The 25,484-nt window shown below is 34.6% G+C and overlaps 1 protein-coding gene across 1 annotated transcript in view; it reads right to left on the reverse strand.

Annotated features, from left to right (window-relative positions):
• The window catches only part of LOC108742305 (neuronal acetylcholine receptor subunit alpha-7-like), an 87,578-nt gene that overhangs the window by 8,057 nt on the left and 54,037 nt on the right, over window positions 1-25,484 (reverse strand). The window contains exon 4 of the mRNA XM_018477474.1: window positions 13,469-13,578. Coding sequence (XP_018332976.1) covers window positions 13,469-13,578 — 110 coding nt within the window. The remainder of the gene's footprint in view (window positions 1-13,468; window positions 13,579-25,484) is intronic.

A 25,484-nucleotide genomic window follows, 5' to 3' on the forward strand; every position in this document is an offset into this window, starting at 1 on the left:
TAAAGGATTCAATGAAATTACAGAAAAACAAAATAGAAATCAGGATATTGTGACAATGAAATAAATGAGAAAAGAGCTTCATAATGCTCACATAAGAGATGCACAGTGGTGGTAAACTGGGGAATCTCTCTTTTTCCAAATGTAAATAACGAAAAAATAAACAAAAAGGGTCATCCTTCTTTTTACTTGTACTGTTTACTTATATCAAAGGAAATCCGAATAATACCATTAGACTTTTTCGGATACTTTTAGGCACCAGAAACCACACTTCTATTCAATTAGCGAATATTTTTTTGAATTGGTAAAGTTACTACTCTGTGTAGATTATAATTTATTATTTAAAAGCTGTTATTTCAGTTTATTACGTAAGTACTAATAAGTATTAGTTTATGCGAATTGAAAATAATTTTTTTTGTTAATAGTAAAATTGTTCTATGTACTTTAACTTATTTATGATTATAGCAAATATATAAATTAATTTAATGTTCATAATGTGTTGAGAAACGACTGTGAAGGATTGCATTCCAGTTTCTGTATTTCTTATTGTTTATTAATTATTCGTAAATATTCCTCATTATTACTTATTTATCAATTTTGATATTTCTTACATATGCCGAATTATGAATAATTGCCGGTAAATGTAATAAATACAAGTTTGTTCATCACATATTTAGGAAATTATTAATGCTTACTGGATTTGTCGAATCGACTTTTTTTATATACCTCATATGTATTGATATTACATGCGGATAGCTTTAAGTTGCTGCCATTATAAAACAAATAAATAAAGATATACGCCTTATGACGAGTATTGTATAAAATATGTAAAAAGGAGTTCTTGTCTGTATCTTTCTTTGTTGCGTTACGTTCGTAAACTATTCATCGGATTGTGATGAAACTTTGGTGAATTGTTATCTCCAATATATATATACATAGACTCGCACGCAACAGCTGCAAAAGCACAGTGGTATGAGTTTTCAAGGATTTGTGTCAGTCCAATCAGTACTCTAAAGGGACTATGAAAAAAATTCCCTTATCATGCTATGTTGTTTAGGCTCCTCGAATTTGACATATCTCAATAGACTTGCAACGAATTCTTCTTTATTTATTGGTCTCTTTGTCGTACATAAATAGTTCTTATGATGTTTGACCTAAATAATATGTATGTACAGAGCATTCACTTTTGTAGGGATCTCCTTTATTTTTAAAGATGGGGGGCTGCGGTTTTCGCAATATAATCGCATTTAAAAAGTAGAATTCATCGGACTAGATAACGAACATGCCAAAAGTTTCATTAGTTTATTATTATTATCTACTAATTGCAGGGGTTCCATAAAAAGCAAATGTCTTAACTAAAAATCAGACGGTGCTAGAAAATATCTAACTGTCACTGGATTCTACCGAAAAAAATTCTATACGAATGCGTCTTAACTTCTTCGATAAGTTTAATGATAACTGATATGCGAGGGGATGCCTCAAAGATTTCCAATTCCACCTTGCATCTCAAAAACCAAAAAGGATATGAAAATTCTATTGATGCCATCTCTCATTTCACAAAAAAGTAGCAGCTGTCGCAAAAACTGCACCCTTAACTTTTAAATATAATGGAGATCCCCGTAAAAGTACCGAAAATGAGGTACCCTGTAGGTACATATGTATGTACATAAAATTTTACGTTAGATGTTTCATATAAACATCGTAATTACGTAACTAAAAGTTTAATGATACAACGTTCAAGGTGCCTTCCGGCAGTACAAAATACTTCAAAGTGGTCTGCTGACAGAATGTGTGCATAACAATGTAAAAATACTTGAATGTATCTAACCCTTCTAATAGGTAACAGTTTGGAAGCGTTAGTCTTGAATTCCTTGTGAAATTTTGGATATACGATGTGCGAATCTCGGCTTTCTAGCTTTAGTGCTTGAAAAGTTGCAACAGGAAATGTGTTATTTGTGCACGAATCCGCGCTAGTCTTATACGTAACCGTATTCTCCACGAAATTCCGTCAACGACTTTAGAGACTAAATTTAGCTTTTAGTGCTATTTTTGGTATGTTAGGTAACTTAATATTAACTAGTTTCCTATAGGTAAGCATGTCAATTTTTTGTTGTGGTAAATACTTACATATTTTGTTTGTCTCAATATAAAACAAAACTTTACTCTAAAAACCGATAGCACGCAACTCACAATGAGATAGACTTTTGTACTGATGGAATATTCTTCAGTCTTACTAGAAGGACAGAATCCTGTAATAATTTGTGAGTTCATCCACTAGGACAGTCGTCGTGTCCAGCTGTCCTTCTGTATGCTCCCTCTAGCAGGACAAATGGGTAGACCATCTATCATTATCCATTACTTCACAATATGTGGAGATAATACATATATGATAAGAACTTATTCATTTAAAAAACGGATTAAGTTGAGAAAACTTGAGTTGATAATTTTAACAGTTTGTTATCGCGTAACTGACCCCTCTAATAAGTAACCCAAAAATAGCGGTTCGAAAATGAAAGACTGTATAGTAAATAACTATGCCGTATATAAATATGAATTCGATTCTAATGATGAAGTATCTACTAACATCTAATAAAAATATAAAATCGAGAATTGGATTCCTTTAATAAAAAGATAAGGAAGATGCTAGAAAGTTTGGGTACTGAGTACTAATTAATACATACATGACGCAAACGGAAATTGGGGTCATGTGATAGTCTTGTTGGGCATACAACTGCCTCAAAAGAACCAAACCAATCGGATTCATAATTATTTAAGAAATATCAGTTGTAGTAGCTTCAAGAATTTGTTATTAACTAGCACTAAAATTGGTTTATTATTCCATAGCTTCTCCAGCTGAAAATTAAAACGTAGTCAACGCCACAGTTATATTTTAGTTGTTTTTTTTGTCAAATGAGACAATGGGTTCAATATTCCGCCACATTGCGTTTTTCTGCTGAGAAGATATGCAGCTGACATCCATAAAAAAAGGGTGTCATTTAAAGCAGTTGAGGTACCGTAGAGTTCCGAGAAACGTGGCCTTCTGCATTTGACAAGTAAATGAGACGACCTTGGTCTTGCATGCAGGAATCTTTCCACTCCTCTGAAATGACTTTTTCAGACCCCCTAAACAACCGACAATTAGGATAACAATAAAATTCTGATGCAGTAGTATTCCAAGGATGTTCTTTCATTTCTTTTCTGCGTTCATTATTTCCGTCTCATCTGTCTCTCTCCAACGCCACTTAAACATTGTTATGATTATAAAAGGAGGCTGAAGGGGGCTGACAACTCTACCTTCTGGCTTTCCACTATCTGAATATTTGCAGAGTGACACAATATAGACAACATACTCAAAAAATACTAGTAGGTCGTCATACTTGGGAGGTTACCGCCTGTTTATTTTACTTGAGTGATGATTCCTACATTGCGATTGAAAAGTATATGGAGACTGAAGTCACTGCTACCAGTTTCTCATAGGAAATGACCCTCTAGTTTGGGATATACCAGACAAGTTTGGTTCCCGAGCACAAAGTCGACGTTCAATCGTCGAGGTGCTATTCCTCTTTCTGGGCATTTTAAGTGTAATTACTACCACTGCGTCGTCCAACCTCAGATGGTGGTAGGCAGGAGATTTCCGATTTGAGATCTTCCGGACCTCCAGTATTACCAGCATTTCGGCACCGGTAAGCTATCTCGGGTTTATGGTATCGACATCTTCCCTTGATCTTTGCCCATCGGACTACCCTAACATCCTTTAATGACTGTAACGGGTGAGGTCACTTACGCGAACATTAACTACTTATCTTTTACTAGACTTTTATCAGTATTCTTTCCCATATTTAGTGTTATCGGTTGCGAGTGACCTTGGTTTTAGGGATGAACATTATTCGTTCTGCCCGCAGGGATCGTCTTAGATTCAATACCTCAAGGGGTTGCTTGCAGCTAATGATTAAGCTATCGCGAATCACTAGTCTCGGTTACCAGTTCCAGGTGCCCCCTGTACATCTACGTGTCTTGCTTTACAGCTAGCGATAGCGTTTCAGATAAACTGTAAGCAATCCCAGCCATCATTATTAGAGTTAAATATGTATCAAATAATGAACGGGTTTATGGTATCGACACCTTCCCTTGATCTTTGCCCACCGGACTACCCTAACACCCTTTAATGACTGTAACGGGTGAGGTCACTTACGCGAACATTTACTACTTATCTTTTACTAGACTTTTATCAGTATTCTTTCCCATATTTAGTGTTATCGGTTGCGAGTGACCTTGGTTTTAGGGATGAACATTATTCGTTCTGCCCGCAGGGATCGTCTTAGATTCAATACCTCAAGGGGTTGCTTGCAGCTAATGATTAAGCTATCGCGAATCACTAGTCTCGGTTACCAGTTCCAGGTGCCCCCTGTACATCTACGTGTCTTGCTTTACAGCTAGCGATAGCGTTCAAGATAAACTGTAAGCAATCCCAGCCAACATTTTTAGAGTTAAATATGTATAAATCAATGAACGGGCCAAGATTTGTAACTGCGACACTCAAGACCAAGGCTCATCAGATTTGAATTAACTATACTATACTATAACTACCATATGATGGTTCTTCATTGTTACAGCAATGAATTATCTTTACTTAAAAAGTCACGCCCTACGTTCACGGAGTCTATCGAATTCCAAGTTGTTGTAAGCATCCAAGGATTTAATGACAAGCTCTTCCTTCAATACGTAACTTAATTACGGACTATTTTCTCATGCATCCGGCCGTAAAGTGAAACTCGACCTTTTGGGGGTCACTATTACTGGCAAGTCGATATCTCTAATTAGAAGAGGATCTTTTTGAATATTGACAAACCCACAATTGGTAGCAACTCTCTACAGATGGCGTTTACCATGCTGTTGAATGCATAAAACAAATATCTGCACATATTGGCGCTAAAGGTAGGAATATACTACAATCACGTCATGTGCTATTACATGAGCTCATGTGATACTACATGAGGTCACGTAATAGGCAGAATGTGTGCAACGTCACTTTACGTTTCATTTAATGCAGTAGAATCACACTGACGTCAGCTCATGTCCGTCCAGCACGTAATATCAACAACTACGTACGTGATATTACGGTTTGTTTTTATGTCAATTCACACATTTTTAATTCACGTCGGGCCATGTAAAACATTGTGTTTAATTGTTAATTTCAGTTTTTATTCGAGGCGGATGAAATTTTAATAGAACGTCATACTTAAGAAGTCCGTAGAAACAATCAAATTCCTCTTTGGTCATCTCAGAGTATATCCGAAACCGTTTTCGATGATTATGTAATGGTGAAATCCTTCAAGATAGTTTTTTTGTTCATATCATGCACCTAATCTGTCCTTGATTTTTTACTAGCTACAGCCTCCTATCCTTCTTTCCAAACAGGAAAACTAGTTGAGCTGGTGCTTTCCATCCTTGATACTAATAAATTAGTTTGTTCGAATGACAACATTGGTCATGATATCGTACATATGATATCACGCTCTTATCACGGTTTAAATCTGTCTCTAAAAGTTAAAAAATAATTGACATTCCCAATTATATGTGCATGGTACCTCACGGGCTATATTGACCGGTTACTAACTTCTATAAAGGTACCGAGCGGCATGACCTACAGGTTTAGACCATTGCTTAGTCAGTTCGATTTGGGGTCCGTCTGCCTTTATCCAAGTTTTTTGTGGTTCCCTTGGATCACGTAGACAAATGCTGAGGCAGTAATATTCCACAGATAATCTTTCATTCTCTTCTGTCTTCATTTCGTCCGTCTTATCTTTCTCACCCGAACCACCACCCACCCATTCTCACGATTCCTAAAAGGAGACTGAAGAGAGCATTCCGCCCTAACTTCCCATGTAGTCCAGAGGGACTGCCCGCCTACTAGCATTACTGGCTGAAGGGAATGAAACACCCAAAAAAGAAAGTCTTATAAAGGTGCATTTTTAAGTTGTTATTGCAGAACTACAGCTTGCTGATACGTGTTCGGCACGATTTTGATCCGTTTTTTGTACGTTTAATGTAATGAGAGTACTATCCGCTCTAATGATTTTTGAAATTGTAGATACATGCATATGTATGAAGATAATAAGTTGTACAAAATAAGCTGCCAGTAACTGGTAACGATTTCCATTTCAAAAGTGTGGAAAATAGACTAGCAGAAAAACTTAGTCATACTTCCAATTCCTGGAGTAATTAATTGTCAAAACAAGTGTTTCTTCAACGTAAAACGCAGTTATACAAATTTGAAGATTTAATATTTATATTTAAAAGTAAGCATAATTCCGTAGGTACATTTCGGCAAGTAAATCTTTTATTCACTTTGCATTTAGTTATTTTTCGATGAGCTTCTCGCATAGCAAAGAGACATGACTTTTGGGGCAAGTAAGAATATGCTAAACTATTTTTTCGTGAATTAAATATGTAACTTTAAAGGCACCTCTTACATATTAGAAACCATTCAAGCAATACGTAACGCAGTTATGGTGAAGGAGTAGGACAGTCGATTAAAACGTTACGGTGAGTTACAAAGGGTGGAGGGGGCTCAATGTTTATGTTATAGGTAAATATAAAAAAATAAATAGTGTTAAAAACCAGTTAAACCCCGAAATCTTTGCTTTTTCTTCATGGCCAAAATAAAACTGTAAAACAATTTTGATTCTAACCGACGAAGTAAATGTTCGAATTTTGTTTAAGTGTCAAATGTGTTATTCGTTGCAAGTCTTTAAAAACAAAAATTTGAATATTCCGAGCTCTTGCATGTGTGGAATATATAGATAATTACCGATAGATGGAAACTGATTTTTCACAATTCCGTATTTATATATCTTCATCGCCGGTCATCTTTAATAAAATTTTAAATATGACAGCATCTTAAAGTTAAAACATATGGGGTATTTATTGTTTTCCAATCACTTATATGAATGTATACCTTTCCTTGTTTCAACGGGTTCGTTGTGTGATTAGAAATCGTAATTAAATGCAGAAGGTTGTAACTGCCCTTAATTTTTTTTATTGTATTTGTTTTATATTTCCGAAAATTGTTTGTTTCACACTGTTAACAACAAAAAACGGATTTTACGGATGTTTTTAAGTTTTTTCACGTAGAAGCTGTGAAATCTTTTTTCCACTATTTTCCTTTTATTTATATCGTAAAAAATGTCGACGGGGAATTTTTTAAAAAATAAATAAGCTCGCCTTCATTATAACGAAGATAGCCCTTTTAACACACGCTTCGTTTGACACTCATTATACATATAAGAGACTACACTACTCAAATAGGTTCGTTGCAAAAGTCACTTCCTAGGTAAATTGTTAGAAATTCATTATTTCCGTACGCTTTTTATGTAGGCATTAATTAAGAATCGCGACTGTTTATTATTTGGTTGGTGAAGATATCTTAACTTGACTAGTTTGCGTGAAATATTTAGGCTATTATTTAAAATAGCGTGAAGCTTATGGAACTTTGCTTTGCTTCATGCCAGTTTGTAATAACGAAAGCAGTAGATAGCATATAAATTATAAAATCTTTCGTATTTAATTAAATACTGTGTTAACTTGATCGTCTGTACATATAATTTTAAAATGCAATCTTATCAGCGGTAGCGATAAGCAAAGAATAAATTCAAACTCATGCAGCTTCTTAAATATGTGTTTAATTAAAAATTATACAATTGTAATCATTAATATGATTATATAACGAGGATAGCGTTATGCAACCGTTACACACATTTTCATTGGTCCTCCAAAACACACGAATGTAATTTTACAACAACAGTTTCAAGTTATTGGCAATATGTCGCCCTCTACTGATATTTACTGCTAACTGTGGTATTTCAAAAGTTTAACAACGACCTTACGTAATGTAAAAAGTTAATTTCTTGTTACAAGACAATTATACTTGATTGAAGGCGTAATAATATTATCGTTGTGGCTAAACATCCGCTGGCAGAATTAGCTATTGTAAGAGAAAAGTCCGCCGCACGTCGAAGTTAATGCCATTACGTTGAATTCGTTAATTCCACCGTATATTTACAACATGAGCTTTTACCGAGCACGACCCTAGTCTTTGTTCGACATTTTTTAGTTGATGAATTGTAAAATACAGAGTACTACTCTATTGCACTTGTGATTTCAAATTTGGACGGAAATTGTCTAAATAAAAGAACATATCTGCTGCGTTAAAATAAGGCGGACTTTCAACATGCAATTCTTCGGCAGATGTTAACCACTACTTTTTATACTAATTATACATCGTCATATGGAACGTATTCTAAAATTCGTTTAGCCTCTTAAAACAACGGTCAAATCGCGTAAATTAAGTAATGAGACTGGCAACATAACGGTCGATAACAACAAGACTTGAAAGAAAATTATGGGGTTTGTTTCAGACTTGGGCACAGTACAAAGGAAACTTTTGAAAAACTTAAGCAGGCCTAAGGAGACAGTGGTTTGTCGAGAGCCCAGATTTTTCGATGGTTTAAGGCATCTTCGGAAGGATGAGAGTCCATAGACCACGCAGTCGATGGCCTTCAATTTCAAGAACCGACGAAAATGCTGACAAAATTCGGGATCTTGCTCGTTCAGATCGTTAGTTAACTGGCAGAATATTAGGGAGGCATTTAAATTTGAGTCACACAACCGCTCATCAAATTTTAGCCAAAGAGTTGGGGATGAGAACAATCTGCTCAAAAAAGGTCCAAAAAATCTTCAGCAAGAACAAAAAGATGTCGTGAGAGAAACCTGACTTGATTTTTTGGAATCGATTGAAAATGATCCCCATTTTTTTGAAACGCTGGGTATTTGAGGATGATCCGGAAACAAAGATCCAAACAATGGAATGACACATTTCAGACTATACAAAGTCGAAAAAAGCAAGAATGAACAAGTCACAAACTAAAATCATACCGATTTGCTTCTTTGATAGCCAGGGAATTATTCACAAAATGTTTGTACCTCATGATCAACCATTCAATCGACATTTCTATCGAGAGGTTCATGAAAGACGAATCATGCATGTGAAATCATACATCAAAAACAACTGGGTGTTGCATCACGACAATGCACCTTGTCACATTTTCGATAGGACGAATTATTGATCAGTAAAAACATTGCTGTTGCTCCTCAGCTTCTTTATTCGATGGAACTTGAGCCTTTGTGACCTTTTCGTCTTCCCGATACTGAAAACTCATCTTAAGGAATGTCATGAGAATGCCTTGAAAATATTCAAATGACTGTAACCAACCAGCTGAAGGTTATTGCTATGATGAATAGAAGAACCGTCTCCAGCGCTGTGTGACTTTATTTCCCAAAGAAGTTTTTTCAGGGGAGACAATGTTGAATTGTAATTTTATTCGAATCCAAAAATCAGTCTCATTACTTAATTTGCATACTTCGTATGTTAGCAGCATACACAGTTAGCTATTACTCATGTTTAACCTAAACATAATAGGATGCAATCTACAATTTCCGAGTGAAGACTACTTATGCAGATTAGCTAAAGGCACCTAGTAAACGTATTTTAAAAGTTCTAAACCATTGGGCATGTTTTAATTATAATTTAACAAAATAAAAATTTTGTTAGTCATTGCTATATCACATTATGTTATCTATTCTCTAGTGTTTTGTAACGGCCACATAACAAATGATATTACGTCAAATCAGATGTCAAAAATTTTCAATGTATATTTCTGTACCTTACAATTTTTACATATTCGTTTTATGGTTAACTGTAGAATACTTTATCAATTCGTTTTTATTTAGTCGTCGGAATATAGGCATTTTCCAGTGTGATTATTTTTATTTATAAATTTTAATTAGTGAGCATTTTTAGGTAGTGTTTTAAAAAGTGTTTAATAAAGAGTGCCCTTATTTAGAGAGTTTAGTGGGACAGACCGACCGAAGCAAAGCCGAAAATGATTCTGCCAAACAGAGCTGCATTTTTCAGCGCTGTAAGCAGTCCAATCCATTTTTGTTATTGACTCGAAACTCTTCAAAATCAATCTACTTAATGAATCAGTATATCAACTGCTTTCGATACAATTTTATTTTATTTCAATGATTAAACATTTAAATCCAATACATTTTTTCAATCAACATTTTCTAAAATTAGCTAAACAAATTCGGCATGACTATTTTCATGTTATTTAGACTAATATAGTCTAATTTTGCTTGCTTATTAGATCTGGTTAATACTGTGGAACAAGGGTGATTCCAAAAGTAAGTTTTCTCCATTTTTTAAAAAAATAATTTAAAAACAAATGTCGACACACATGCAAATTAATTTTTTCAGTAATTGTCATTTTTATTCATGCTTTCTATTGGCTTTATCCATTTTACCAGTTTTAAATTACTATACATAACGTTTGGTATACGAGCAAAAGTAGAATGGAGTTTTAGTTGTTCGTGTACCTTTAGTGAAAGAATTTGCGGAATCCCTTTATTTTTTCTTAAAATTTTATAATCGTTTTTCGATGTTCGTTTCGATAAGAAGACGACGTATTCAAAAAGTTGCAATTTAATATAATGTTATAAAGGGTAAAGTTTGTAAACGGATGTAGGAGGTATCTCGGAAACTACTCGTCCGATTTCAAAAATTCTTTCAGCAATATTTAGAATGGACCTGCAGCGTAAACATGGGCTATTATATTTTCGTGTAGACCAATTTCACAACATAAGTTGAATGCGTTTCTTACTAACGGTGCCTTAACGGTATGAGATACATGAATGCTTTCCATGGAGAAGTTGCGAGGCTTAAAAAAGCCTTAAATGTGGTCAAAAACTGAATTCCAAGCGGGCGATGCCGCTGGCACATCTGGTAAACTATATGATGTGAGAGTATAAATGATTGTGTTAAATTTTATTGACGTGCCTAACATTTGTTTAAAAAATATGGGAAACTCACTTTTGAGCAGGTACACTGGTATAATAGATACCTATGCCGTATGCGAAAGTGCGGAGGATCTTGGTGTTCAGTTATAATACGCTGCTCTCATTAATACCTAGCAGTAAGGACGGTACATGCACACCAACTAGTTGTTGGAAATTATGCGAAGAAACACATATAGTATGTATGGATACACATTTCTACGAAGCGACAACGTGTAGCTATAGTGTATACTTTGATATTCCCTAGAGCCTATACCAAGGTCCACTTCTTCGTATACGGTGCAAAAACGATGTTGAATAACGCTACCATTGACACACTTTGGATCATCACAACATGATGTGTGCGAAGCGAGAGAATTTTAGACTAAATTTTATTGTCTAATGCGATCCGGTGAGACCACCATGACTGCAATAATTGCTGCATATGAAGCAAAACATATGACACATGTATTCAACAAACGTTTCTTATCATCCTCACAATTATAGTATACATTGTTAGATAATACCACTCATTATCTCTATAAATCTCAGTCATTCAAAAGTAATTCAATTTATTGTAAATATTAGACTTTATTAAGGATGGACCTATTTGCATCTGTATGTTGCTAACTCCTTAATATTAAATAAGAAAAAAAGGAAACATTAAATCTTAGAAGAAACAGTCATTACCAAATAACCTCTACGAGAAAAAGATCCAACAGGCATTTCGCAATGAGTATAACTATTTATGAAATAATTATTTTTGAAGTTGCGTATAAATATTATAAAATTTTTAGATTTTAGTTACCATCAGAATTTGTAAGTAAGAACAATAATTTTCTTGTAAAACGAGGCTCTGTTTGACAAAATTGAGAACTATTCGGCTCAACAAGGTCGGAGAAGGCTGTGGCCGACAGCAACGGCTAGCTGTCTATGTACTTCCCATCCACTTGTGAACATTCACACAGATAAGCATTCGTTCTACGCCTTTAGGCCTGATCTAGATGGCATTAAATAACTTCTTAGAAAAGTTAGTCCTCCAAGGCCTTTTTTATACCATGGAGTAGAAAGCCTGCTTCTCTAATAATACTTATAAACAACATTCACTTTAATGTAATTAACTCAATGTGGTACTGAACTTGTTATGTTTTAAATAAAAAGACACAAATTATTAGTTGTGTTCTTTCGCTTCCTTTAGTAGGTACGTCTGGTACCTGCGCATTTTTTAAAAATTAGTTGAGCGCATGTAGGAACTTGAGCCTTTGTGACCTTTTCGTCTTCCCGATACTGAAAACTCATCTTAAGGAATGTCATGAGAATGCCTTGAAAATATTCAAATGACTGTAACCAACCAGCTGAAGGTTATTGCTATGATGAATAGAAGAACCGTCTCCAGCGCTGTGTGACTTNTTATGTTTTAAATAAAAAGACACAAATTATTAGTTGTGTTCTTTCGCTTCCTTTAGTAGGTACGTCTGGTACCTGCGCATTTTTTAAAAATTAGTTGAGCGCATGTATTCTTGAAGCACACAACCGACTTTTTAAAAATGCGCAAGCGCAAATTGTAGTAAAAAGACAAAGGAACACATCTATTCAATAGAGAAGATGACTCTCAGCTGATGGTGTGAAGAAGGTCTTGAAAAGAATTTAAACGCCATTCTAGGTCTAAATCTAAAGCACGTAGACTGGTTGTTTTGTTGACTTTTTTAGATTTGCATCTCCAACACCTCAAAGTATGAGTGGTAAAATTTAAAATTTGTCATGTTTTATGTTTAATTGAAAAAGTAAAAGATACAATGCTTTTAAGAGTTTGAAGAATATTTTTTGTTATATATAAATGGTTCTAAAAATAGTATTTGTAAGCTTTGAGGAAACTTTTAGAATAAACTTTAAATATTAAATTTAGAGACATTTTTTAGAGATGCAAAATAATTTTAGAAATGAAGGAAAACAGTAGGATCTATATACTGTAAAATGTAAACAAAAATGTAAATTAACTAATCTATTTATAAAGTATGTTTGAAAGAAGAAAAATACATGCAAGGGATTATATAAGTGAATGCATTTTTAAATCTTTCCACTCAAAGGAGGTACTTGGGGCAAAATCTCGAAACTAGTAGCATTCTTTGGTTTTGACGCATATTCTAGTTGTGCAAATGGATCCAGAAAATCTTACATTAATTTAATTAAGTATATAAAAAGAACGATAGTAATTTATTATAATATACATTATTTTCATCGCAGTGTTAATGTTGCAGTAGAATGCAAAAGTGAGCTAGAATCCTGACAGTTATAATACTTATAAATAATATGTGAAAGTATCAAATATTTTTTTTGATGTTATTAAAGTACTTATAGTTTGGCCAAGCTTTATAGATGCAGTCTTATTTTTGGTATTAACGTAACAAAATAGACGTTAACTCACATTATTTTTTCGATTGTAAGATTTTCTAGTATTGTTAATTTCATGCTGTAAATTACGACATTCAAGCTACGTATGAGAAAAACTAATTAATAACAAAATTTATGACGTGCTATTAATCATAACGTTGCTCCATATTTCCACTTAACTTCTTACCTGTTGTACATCAAAACGTCAGGTCTCCACACTTTGTTAGGCGTTATTCTTAAATCTTTAATACCTCCATATTCCGATTCGTTCCATCGCAGGTTGTAATCATTCCATTCCTGAGAAAAAAGAAATAATACATTCGAGCATCCAATAGTGGAATGTAGTGGCTATTAAAACTAATTGTAAGTACCAGTGACATGCAGACATCTAAAGCCGTTTTATGACATAGCACGTATTTAGAAATAAGATAATGTTACTGTAATAATTTAAACAGATAATGGTATTTGTATACATCAACAATAGATTATGCGATTTTTTTGGTCAGGAAAATTCATTTTATTACTAAAGGACAGCGTGTCTGACACAAAGCTGCCGCAGGCTGTAGAAGTGCCTAAAAACTTTTGGGTGTTTCATTCCCACCAGCCACTAATGCTGGTGGGCGGGCAGTCCCTTCCGACTACGCCGGAAGGTAGGGTTGAAGGTTCTCTTCAGCCTCCTTTCAGCAATCGTGGGAATGGGTGGGTGGTGGTTCGGATGAGAAAGATGAGACGGATGAAATGAAGACAGAAGAGAATCAATCAGAGTCTGTGGAATATTACTGCCCCACCGTTTGCCTAAGTGGTCCAAGGAAACCACAGAAAAACTTGGATCAAGCCAGACGGACCCGGAATCGAACCGGTGTCCTCCCGAATGCTAAGCAATGGTCTAGACCTCTAAGCCATGCCGCTGCCCAGAAAATGAGATGTTAATATATTTTTGCGATCTAACTACTACGATTTACCAATAATATAACAATTTAGTGTATATTCACGACATCTGACGCTGATGTGCTTGTGCAAAATTGCCCTCTGTGACCGACCGTCATGCGCTAAGTAGCGACCAAATGAATTTTCGTTCAGCAGTCAAGCGCATCGCAGTATCTTTTAATATTATTGAACTGGCTGCACGAGGCAGGCACTGCTTTAGGAACCCGAACCACTCACTGCCTTCTAGAGCTACGAATTTGGACGTGTCAGCAAACCGAGTTGCGTGGCCTAGGGGTCTAGAGCATTGCTTGGCATTCGGATGGATAACGGTTTGTTTCTGGGTCCGTCCAAGTTTTTCGGTGGTTTCCTTGAAACACTTAGGCAAATGCTGGGGTAGTAATAATATTACACTGTTTATTTTTCACTTCCCTTTTGTCTCCATTTCATTCGTCTTATCTTTCTCGTCCCATTCACCACTCACTCATTCCTAAAAGGTGATTGAAGAGGGCCTTCCATTCTACCTTCCAGGGCAGTTGGGGAGGAGGGCTTTTCGCTCACCAGCATTAGCAGCTTTTTTATCTTCTTATTAGTGAGCTGCATTAATTCCAGCTAATTATGTGTTCTTATTTCTCGTAGTATTTACAAACTGCGATAGTTACACTGAATTTAGTGGATCATCTGAAGAGATTTTTTAAATACTCATTTGGAGAAGAAATTGATTTAAAAGAAAAGGTTTGCTATTATCATTGAGGTGCTAGTAATGGTAATACATATAAACGCTAATTTAATAAGAAATTTATTCGAAAAGCAAATTACTACTTGATAGTGATAAATCATAGACAGAGGTAGGAGTGAGAGTGTTATAGTACAGACAAGTTTGCTTGATGACAATGAAGGATCGTAGGATTTAATTAACTTTCGAAAAACAAGCGAATATATCTTTGCAGGAGACCGGTTTATTTTATGATATGTCTCAATTCCTAAGATATCTAATAGTTTTTTGTTCATTTTATGTGCAGTTTTAACTGTTTAGAATAACACTCCAACTTAGTCACTTCAGCTTCATTAGGACGAGACTTATTTTGCTTTTATTTGTACTGTTCTAAAAAGTGTTCAGTCTCCTATAATTGGTAAAGGCTTTCGCGGCTAATAGGTGAACTGATGCTGTTCTAATTTGGGTGTAAAGGCCGTCGTGTGATGGAGTTGCTTCCCAACGCTTCGCTAGCACGAGTGGCGAACTTCCTTAGAGGTCCTTCCACCTCCGATGCTGGATGAGGACTGATCGCGAAACGCTAGGACCCGAATCAGAACAGCATCAGTTCATCTCCTATAATGTTCGAGATTGCTCCAGTTTGATAGGTGTTTGCGCCTGCGAGTAGACAGTCGATCCATCGTCCACCTACACAATCACCCATTTATGTAGAATAAGTGAGAATGTATTACGATGTTTTCCGATGTTTCCAGACTGGTCCCCGGCTACAATGCATTCTAATATTTGTAGAACTGTCCTCAGCTAGAATGTTCTAGAATGAATTGGACCGAAAACACAAACATGAGTAAATAATCTAACAGAGACAAATCTTTAAACGTTGTAAATAAATAACCGTAGTAGGAACTCGCGGCTTTAAAAGTTTTAATAAGTATTAGTTAAAAGAAAAGCATCTAATCTATTATACTAATTAAAAAAATTACTAAATAGATGTTTTGTTCATTTAATTAACTCTCCTATAATACCCCTGCTAAAATAGGTATACTTTAGATGCTTTGTCTCTGTTCGATTATTTACTTATGTGACCGGAAAGATCTAAAATATTTGGAATGTTCGACATTATTGACTGTTTCTAGGGTGCTTCTAGGCTAGAATGTTCTTGAATGTCTCTACGACTCTGTTCAATTTACATGTTCTAGAATGAACTCGACTGGAGGGATCGAAAACGGTTTAAAATGTTCTAAAACTATTCGAAAACTATTACGAGTGGGTGTTTTTCGGCTTTTCTCACTTAAAATGCTGTCGAATGTCTTTGGAGTTATCCTTAGATAGATAGTCTAAATTGAACTGGACTATAAAAGTATGTTATGTATATTTTAACCATTCAAAAAGGGTAAAAATGAAAGGACAAACAAAGAAAGAAGTTTTTTAGATATTCCAAAAATAAACAAAGAAGTCTTTTAGATGTTCAAAAAGAAACATTAGGTTATGGCATAGGGGAATGTCACGATTAAAGTGTAGGTGCTTTGCACCATCGACAAAGGTCCAAGTTTTGATTGGTTCAACTAGTTACTATAAATGTTTTCACTTTGTATTTATCAGAAATAAGTTACAGTAAAAAGGCGATGACTTTAAAATGGAAAAGTTGTAAGTTATCTAACAGTTCTTTTGTATTTAGATATTGCTTAGGTACATATTTTTTTATCTTTCTTCCAGTAGCTTTCAATTTAATTCATATTTGTTGCACAAGTAACAGATTTAAGTATCCACTCATATGTACTTTGTATGATATGACAGCTTTTTCATTTCCTTTTGCTGCTTGGTTTACACAAGACCTAGAAAACTAGCCCAATGCTTACACTTGTATAATTTAAATGATTTAAAAATTTCACAATATAACTTCTCTAACGTATGAACTCCACATTTCATTTTAAATGAAACGGGCATATTTTTATAATAATTTTTATTCTCGGTTTAAGTTCAATAAATTCCTGCTTGCATAATGGTTTTGTCATATCTCGAATATGCTAGAATATAAATTTTATTTTCATTGTATTTTTTTATAAAATACTAAAGCATGTGCTTATTCGTTTTCTAAAGTAGCACTTAATACACGTTTTCACTACAGTTCATGTGATATTAAAATTCTCATGAAAAATTTTATCTTTNAAAGCGTGTGCTTATTCGTTTTCTAAAGTAGCACTTAATACACGTTTTCGCTACAGTTCATGTGATATTAAAATTCTCATGAAAAATTTTATCTTTAAAATTAGAATTTGGCTAGTGAAGGCTACCATTATTTTTAAGCTGCAAGATTAATATTGGAAAATTAGTATTGACACCGACACTGTAAATTCATTATGAAGTTTCTGATGCTGATAATCTGCGAAGAATTTTTGACAATAATTTCACAATGTTTTGCTGTTTTAAATTATTGTTTTTTAGATGAACCAGATTTAGTGATCACGTCAATAACGAAATTAAAACTAAAAAAAGGCAAAACTTTCGTAAAATTGTTTGTTACTGAAATAAAACCGAATGGACTGTTAATTATACAACTATCAACCTCTTCTCGTCAAACATTGTGGCTTCATCAATCAGGAGCAGAACGATGTTTCTTTATGTAATCCACGGAGAACAGCATTGTTGAAGTTGGAGAAACTACTTAATAGCACAGAATGTTTAATTGAAACCAGAACACAGTTAAAGTTATATACAACCTGCAGGTGTATAGACATTTTTTTGCATGTATTGTGGTTTTGGCTAACATTGTGTAATTACGTTTCTCTAAATCGAACAATGTTGATGTGTACTTTACCTTAATAAATAACTTTGACCTTCCAGTGAGGCCACAAACCGTAATTAACATTTGTGGTTTTTAATTATCTTTGACAATAAAAAATTCATTTAGTGGTTTAGATCATTAACCGACGCTCTTACTTTTTTGCCATAGTATCTTTTCCATTTGTAACTATACTAGAAAGTCGAAATAACGGGTAATGATGCATAGTACAAAAAGCATTTGAGACAAGAGAATTGGATAAAATTGAGCAAAGAAAAAGTCAGTGCGAAAAAAGTGCCGCTTTATGCAGTAGTAAAGAATCGTAAAGGCATTAAATGGGGTACAAATGAGAGGGGAGGACACAGAAACTAAATAGTCTAGTTGCCACACCTACACTCCTGTGCGAAGTCAGTTGCCTTTTAGTAATAGTGGAAATGGGAAAATAAATGGATGATTATTTGTGGAATATTACTGCTTAGAAGAAGTGGCTGATTTTAGATATCTAGGAAGTCAGATAAGTGAGGATGGAAGGAGTAGTAGGGATATAAAGCAGAGGATAGCGCAGGGTCGTGTCGCCTTTAATAAAAAGAAGTCTCTTCTATGCTCGCGAACGGTTAATTTAGAAATTCGAAAAAGGTTGTTAAAGGTGTATGTTTGGAGCACGGCGTTGTACGGGTGCGAAACATGGACAGTGGGAGCGGCGGAAAAGAAAAGGTTAGAAGCGTTCGAAATGTGGTGTTATAGGCGGATGATGAGGATATCGTGGGTAGAAAAGGTTAGAAATGAAGAGGTATTGGAAAGAATAGGAGAACAGAGGACTCTATGGAAGTCAATAAAAAATAGGCGAGATAGGTTGGTAGGACACCTTCTCAGGCATGAAGGTCTAGTCAGAGACATATTAGAGGCAGAAACAGGAGTTAGGAGGGGTAGAGGTAGACCTAGATTAGATTACTCTTCGCAAATAGTTAAGGATGTGGGCTATTCTAGTTTTAGGGAAATGCGAAGTTTAGCTCAGGATAGGAAAGAGTGGAGGTACGTGTCCAACTGATGACTGATGACCTTATGATGATGATGACTGCTTCAGCATTTACCTAAACAATTCAAAACTACTTGGACCACGTCAGATGAATCCGGAATCGAATCAATTTCCTCTTTAATACTAAGTCATGATCAAGAACTTTGGACGCAGCTCGGACCCACAATAATTATTCAGTCGCCTTTTAGTAATTGTGGAAATGGGAAGAGAAATGAATGATTATATGTGGAATATTACTGCTCCAGCATTTTCCTAAACAATTCAATGAAACCATTGAAATACTTGTATTAGGTCAGACAAATCCGGAATCGAACAATTTTCTCCTGAATACTAAATCATCATCAATAATTTTGGACGCAGCTAAGACCTGCAACAGCTATTCAGCCTCCTGCCAGAGAAGAGAAATAGAAGATTATTTGTGGAATATTACTGCGTCAGCGTGTACCTAAACAATCCAATAAAATTATAAAAATACTTGGACCAGGTCAGATGAATTCGGAATTGAACCAATTTTCTCCTGAATACTAAGTCATGATCAAGAACTCTGGACGTAGTTCGAGCCCACGACAACTGTAATTCCAACAAAGAAACAGAAGTCGGATCGCTGCTGAAATTGTGTGTTTTGTGATACGAAACGTTTATAGAGATTATTTGAAAGATATAAAAAAAAAAAACATTGTTTACGCCATGGTGGGAAAGGTTTCCTTGATTAACACGTTTGATGTGCTGTGGAACATTTTGGCTTACGTCAGCTTAATGTGAGAGAGGATTTCCACATTGGGGGCTAGAAATTGTGCATGAAAAAAGGGGAAAAAAGGGAGGATCATAATTTTCTAACTATTTCGTATGAAAAGTGAGGGGGTATAGAAACCAACTTACCTAAAGTTTTTTCAAATCTTGCATAATGCAGATAAGGTAAACCGTTTACCGAGCATAGAAACTATACATGTCTTTGTCAACGAGCGAAAATGAATAATCTGATGGTGAACGTATAGAATGTATTCTTTCAACCACGTCTATTTGAAAGTATCACCCACTTAAACTGTCATAAACTAACCAAACTCCTTAAAATCTTTTAAATATCTTTTGAACAAAGCATAACATTCATTAAAAGCTTTAAATTGTATTTATCGGTGTGAATTTATATGAAAAGAAGGCTGAATGTCTTTGTACAAATATTGCTACACCCCTTCGCTCTTTGATGACTGTATGTAATAGAATATCCCTAAATTGTGGGTTTTGTTTTTGTGATAAGAAGCGTTTCATGGGAGTTTTTGAAAGATATAAAAAAACAAGAATAATAATTAGCAAAGCAAGACTAAGACCAAAACGTCTTAAAAATTTTCTTTCATGACTTAAAGAAAATAGTGTTGATAGTTGTGAGAGTTGTGAAAACTCGAGAACTTCCCTTTTCTCGAATGCATAAATTGGCCCTTCCGTCAACGCATAAATTAACCTTTTAGTGAGCAAAACAAGGTAGTTGAAAGAAATAAAAAATATCGAAAAAAAAAATAATAGTTTTTGTCTCTATACAATTTCAACCATGTGTTATCCAGATATACGAACAAAGAACACTTACTCCGAGCACGTTCTTGTATATTTCTTTTTTCAAACAGTGGTAACGTTTTTTTTTTTTGTATTTGGTATTAAAATCTAGTAAAGCAAACTGAAAATTTCAAATACTAAAAATGTTTTGTTCCAAGAAAAGAATGTATTAAAGTTGCTTCAAATAGTTTAACTCATAAATCCATTCGGTCTTGGTTTCAGTCTTGGTGGGAACAATTTACTTGATTGACATATGTGAAATGTTGTGTGCTGTTGGCTTAGGTTAGCTTATGATGAGAGGGGATTTTCTGATTGGAGGCTGCAAGCTGTGTGACCTTGAAGGAATAGAGGAAGAGGTTCATAGTTTTCTTACGGTTTTTTATGAAAGGTAGGGGGGGTATAAAATCCAACTTACGTACTCTTTTTTTCATATCTTGCACAATGCAGGTACCTAAAATCGTTTAGAGAATATAGAAACTACACATATTTTGTCAGCATCTTCTCTTATGTCGCACGAGCGAAAATGAATTATCTGGGGAACGTATGGAATATATTCTTTCAACCATGTCTATTTGAAAATATTATCTACTTCTCTGAACCGTCTTAAACTAACCTCGAACTCTCAAAATCCTTTAAACATCTTTTGAACAAAGCGTTATATCCTTTAAGAGGTTTAAATTGTATCTATTGGTTACATGAAAAGAAGGCTGAAGGTCTTTGTACAAATCTTGCTATATCCCGTCATCCTTTGACGATACATGTAACGGAGTATCCCTATGTTCGATTTTCATCAACCTACCACCAGTGTATATAAATAAAACTAATTGGAATACTGTTGGCCTGAATTCTCGTTTAATTTCTAAGAATTAGATTAAGCAGACAAATTTCTTTTAGTTTTAATACATTTTTTTCATTATAAATGTTTATAGTACTCTACACCGTTAAAATTGTCAGAATGTTAAAATATTAGAAACGTTTTATTTGGATAAAACGCTAACATGTTTTGAATTAAAAAAAATAAACAGTTCATGTTCATGACTAAGCTTTTCGTGACTTTGAGCGTTTGATATAGACGCTCTTTTGCCGAAATATTTTTAGGCTTTTCAAAGCATTTTAAAAGTTACTATTTACTGGTTTAGTAACACTATAAGTTAACATTTTTGTGTAACATATACTTACATGCAGGTCATGCATTTGCAGTCGTATATAAATTAACATTCTGGTTTCCCTTAGAGTATAATACACAATATAATTGTTCTTAAAATTGTTTCAAATTTTTATTTTCATATTACACAGAAGAATGAAAAGCGATTTGTTCGTAATAGCTGGGGTATTTCAGAATGATAGGAAGGTACTTAAAATTTTGTAAATAAAAACATTAAATTCTAATAAGTTTTCATGATATAATAATTATAATAAAAAGCATGGTTTTAATGTGGCTGCAACATCAATTGATTGCTACTTTACCATTGTTTTGCTTGGAAGCTTTAATAGCATTTTGTTTTTTCCAACAAAACAGATGTAATAATAATAATGCTTTTTTTATTTTATTGCTCGACAATTCACAAATTTTAAACAGGGTACACACTAACAATTGTAAGCATAAAAATGCTTTTGGGTGGGAGCGGAGAGTCGAAGGCGCAGAAGTGAGGAATCAAATAAAACTGAGTACATTCCCTCGTGTTATATTTTCCTACCATAGGTTTATAATCTTAACCAATCTAATAAATTCATTCGGCAAATGTCTAGATGATGCCCCCCCCTCTTCGGGGTGGGGGTGGGTGGAATCGAAAGAGGTCTCCCCCACCACTGTACCATAAAAAGTTCGTGGCGGTCTCACCTAGACCTTTACCATTCATTCTTCTAACCTAACGTAATCGAACTCATGTATACTTCTATTTGACTTCCTAGGATCCTAGGATAACGACACCAAAGATCTTTTCTTTTGTCTTCAGGGATGTAGATTCTCTATCCATTTCACACCACTACAAAAACGAAAATACTTACCAGACCCTCCTAACGTCTATACAATAACCATTTATCTCATCCCCTCGAGCCATCGGCCATCCGACCCCACCTTAAAAGTAGTTCCCCCTCTAACGGTCCCTCTTCCCAACCGACGGTCAGGCATATATACATAATTACTGCTTACACGTTATTCAATTTTCAGCTCTACCTACTGCACCTGCACGTGAGTGATGTGCACTACAGGTGACCTGGCGACCTTCACCCTACACACCCCTCTTCCCCCTTTCCGATTGTGGGTCTCACATTGTAAACAATTACCGAATATATAAAAGCAGTATTTAGTTAGTTTAGTAGTTTAGCAGTATTGAGCTGTTACATGGCATTAAATATACAGAGAAAGATGTTGTGCAACGATGTAAAAAGATATCGTGGGTATCGTGAATAAGCATAATAATATTAATCGAATTGAAATTAACCGCTTATCCAAACAATTTCAATGTTCTATAGAGGTCAACGAGCTAAGCTTAGGGTAGAAATGAAGGACATTAGTAAAGACACCAGTGAAGCGAAAACAATTTTCCCGGGTAAAGACGAGACAAGAGGATGGTAAATTAACTCAGCATTGAGTAGTGCCAAAGCTATAAGCTTAACAAATTAATTACTATTCTATACGTAATAATGTTTCAATTTCTATCACTGTTATCGAGGCATGAGAACGAGAATTGTGTTTTCGTCAATATTCTTTTTTTAATCATAACTACTATTATTATTGCTGTACGTATGAATAGGTAAAATTATTATTGCTGAACCGCTTCAATAACAACATTGTGCGGGATTGGTTTCGCTTTTTTTAAGAACAGGGCAGATGTGGTCAAATTTCTAAGGGCGATGCATTCTTTACAACAATAAAATCTTCGTCACCATTTTATCGAAACTGCTACACTAATGAGAGTTCCGCCGAAATATCTACCAACCAAAACTGCTGTGCTTCTCTTTTCTTAACAATGTATTAAGTCAGCATACACCCAGTATTCATATGCATACTATAAGCAGCCACTATATTGTTTATATTCTGCCGTTTTTATATTTCAGACCAGACGTATTTAAACTGTTTCTTCGTTCCTACACCCTACGAATATCCAAATATACGTTTAATGGAAAAGCAAATTCAAAAGTAATCCAATAATTGTATACACTGGGAGTTTTCAATTGTAACATGAAAAAAGTATCTAATGAACATAAGTATATGAAACACTTTGACATTTAATAGTGGTTAATATCAAATATTAATGCGAACATGTGTTTTCAATTTTTTATTCACTATAAACTATCTTAGGTTAATAAGGGAAAATGTGTACGGTTTGCCGTTGTTGCTGTTGCCATCTCTCGTAGCTTAGTAGTCAAAGCTTTGGTGCGTAAAGCCAAAGGTCCGGGGTTCGATTCCCGGTGAGAGTGTACAACAACATCAACAACAAATTTTCCCTCATTAACCATAAGGTTTTTATAGTGGTTAAAAAATTGAAAACGAATTGTCACATTAACATTTGAACATATTCAATTTATGTTATAGTCTAGCTTTCTACGAAAGGGAATAACAGAGGCTAAAAATACAGACTTTGCATGCACCTTGCTTAAAAAGAATAGGAAAACGGTTTTGCCATTCGGTATATAATTGTATTCTTCTATTTAATGTTAATATTATTTTAATAATAATTTAATGTCTATATTTTAGATTAAAATAATAATGTAACGATAAGGATAAGAAACATGTATAAAAACATAATAAATAAAAAAACAAATGATGATTGATAAAATACTGAAAAAAAAAATATACATGCCTTTGGAATTAGCAAAAAATATCCTGTTTCCAGAAGCTAAACATAAAAATTCAGTAATTATGGATAAAAAAATTAATGGAAACAATTATTTTATTTATTAAGCATATTTAACGGATATTTTTAAGAGTACACACACGGCAGCAATAAACGTAAGTGTAGGTATGTTATAGTAGAACTTTAAAATTAAGATGTTTCTTAATCTTATACAAAATTTGTTTCCTTTTGTTAACGCTTGTTATATTAATCAAACGATTAATTTTAATGTTAAAAGTTTACGACTTATCGTTAGTTAAATATTAAATATTGGTACCATATACCGCCTCAAAATAGGAAAAAATACAAGCCATTTTGTACAATTAATCTTGAAACATTAGTTTCTTAATTTAAAGCAACCTAATACAACCCTAACTTAATTTAGTGCATAACACTTATTAGTATTCAACTCTTGTTGCATAGCACTCCTCATGTCCTACGCCATAAGATTCTATTCCACCAAAACATAACCTTAGTCTACAGTATTTATTAGTGGTGCACAGCATTTGACTCTTGCTGCACTTTAGACATGGTAATCAGGAAAGCCTTATCCCACCAAAACGCAAGCTTAATCCGGTGGTGGTGAATAGCACTCTACGTATGACAAAACTTTATTTTAGTATAGTCTAACTTCAGTCCTTGGAGCATTCCACATGGTTCTGGTGCATAGTGGTAACTAGCCCTTCACACATGCCAATCAAAATGTTAATTAAACAGTAATTAGTTCAATAAATTAGTAGAAGCGCGAAAGACGTGTTATTTTGGCACATGTGTTTTCGGGAGTGGGATTCAAACCCACGTCCTCAAAGAGGAACAGAACTTCAGACTGGAACCAACACATACCGCTATTTCTCTTAGCTTATAATCCTCCTATCCATGAGACAACTGGTAGAACAACGGTTAGCATTTTATAATTTCGGAAAAAACTTAGTCTGTCAGTAAACGTGATATTTGTTCACTCTGGAGACTCTCCATTGTCTACAGACGAATACGTACAAGAAGGACTAGATTTATATGTGTATGTACCAAGTTGCGATTCGAAAGTGACCGCATGAAAACCAGATACGACCAACGAGCCAACTCTGCTAGTTTTAGTAAAGATGACAAAGTGTGGCTATACAATCCAAGATGGAAGGAACGTTATCAAAAAGGACAACAAGCTTGGGATGGTCCATATACCGTTATTCAATGCACCAACAGCATTGTCTATGGAATTCAGAAGGGACCTCAGATCAAAAGGAAGGCTGCCCATTTTGACCTTGATCAGGACAATCAGTTTTAGGAGAGAGGCAGAACTAGCGCAACCTAGGCTTGAACATCACGATTTTATGGGTTTTTCTAATTCCGAAGGGAGTATCCAGACCC

This window comes from Agrilus planipennis, unplaced genomic scaffold (genome assembly GCF_000699045.2).
Source record: "Agrilus planipennis isolate EAB-ADULT unplaced genomic scaffold, Apla_2.0 scaffold280, whole genome shotgun sequence".
In the NCBI taxonomy this organism is placed as follows: domain Eukaryota; kingdom Metazoa; phylum Arthropoda; class Insecta; order Coleoptera; family Buprestidae; genus Agrilus; species Agrilus planipennis.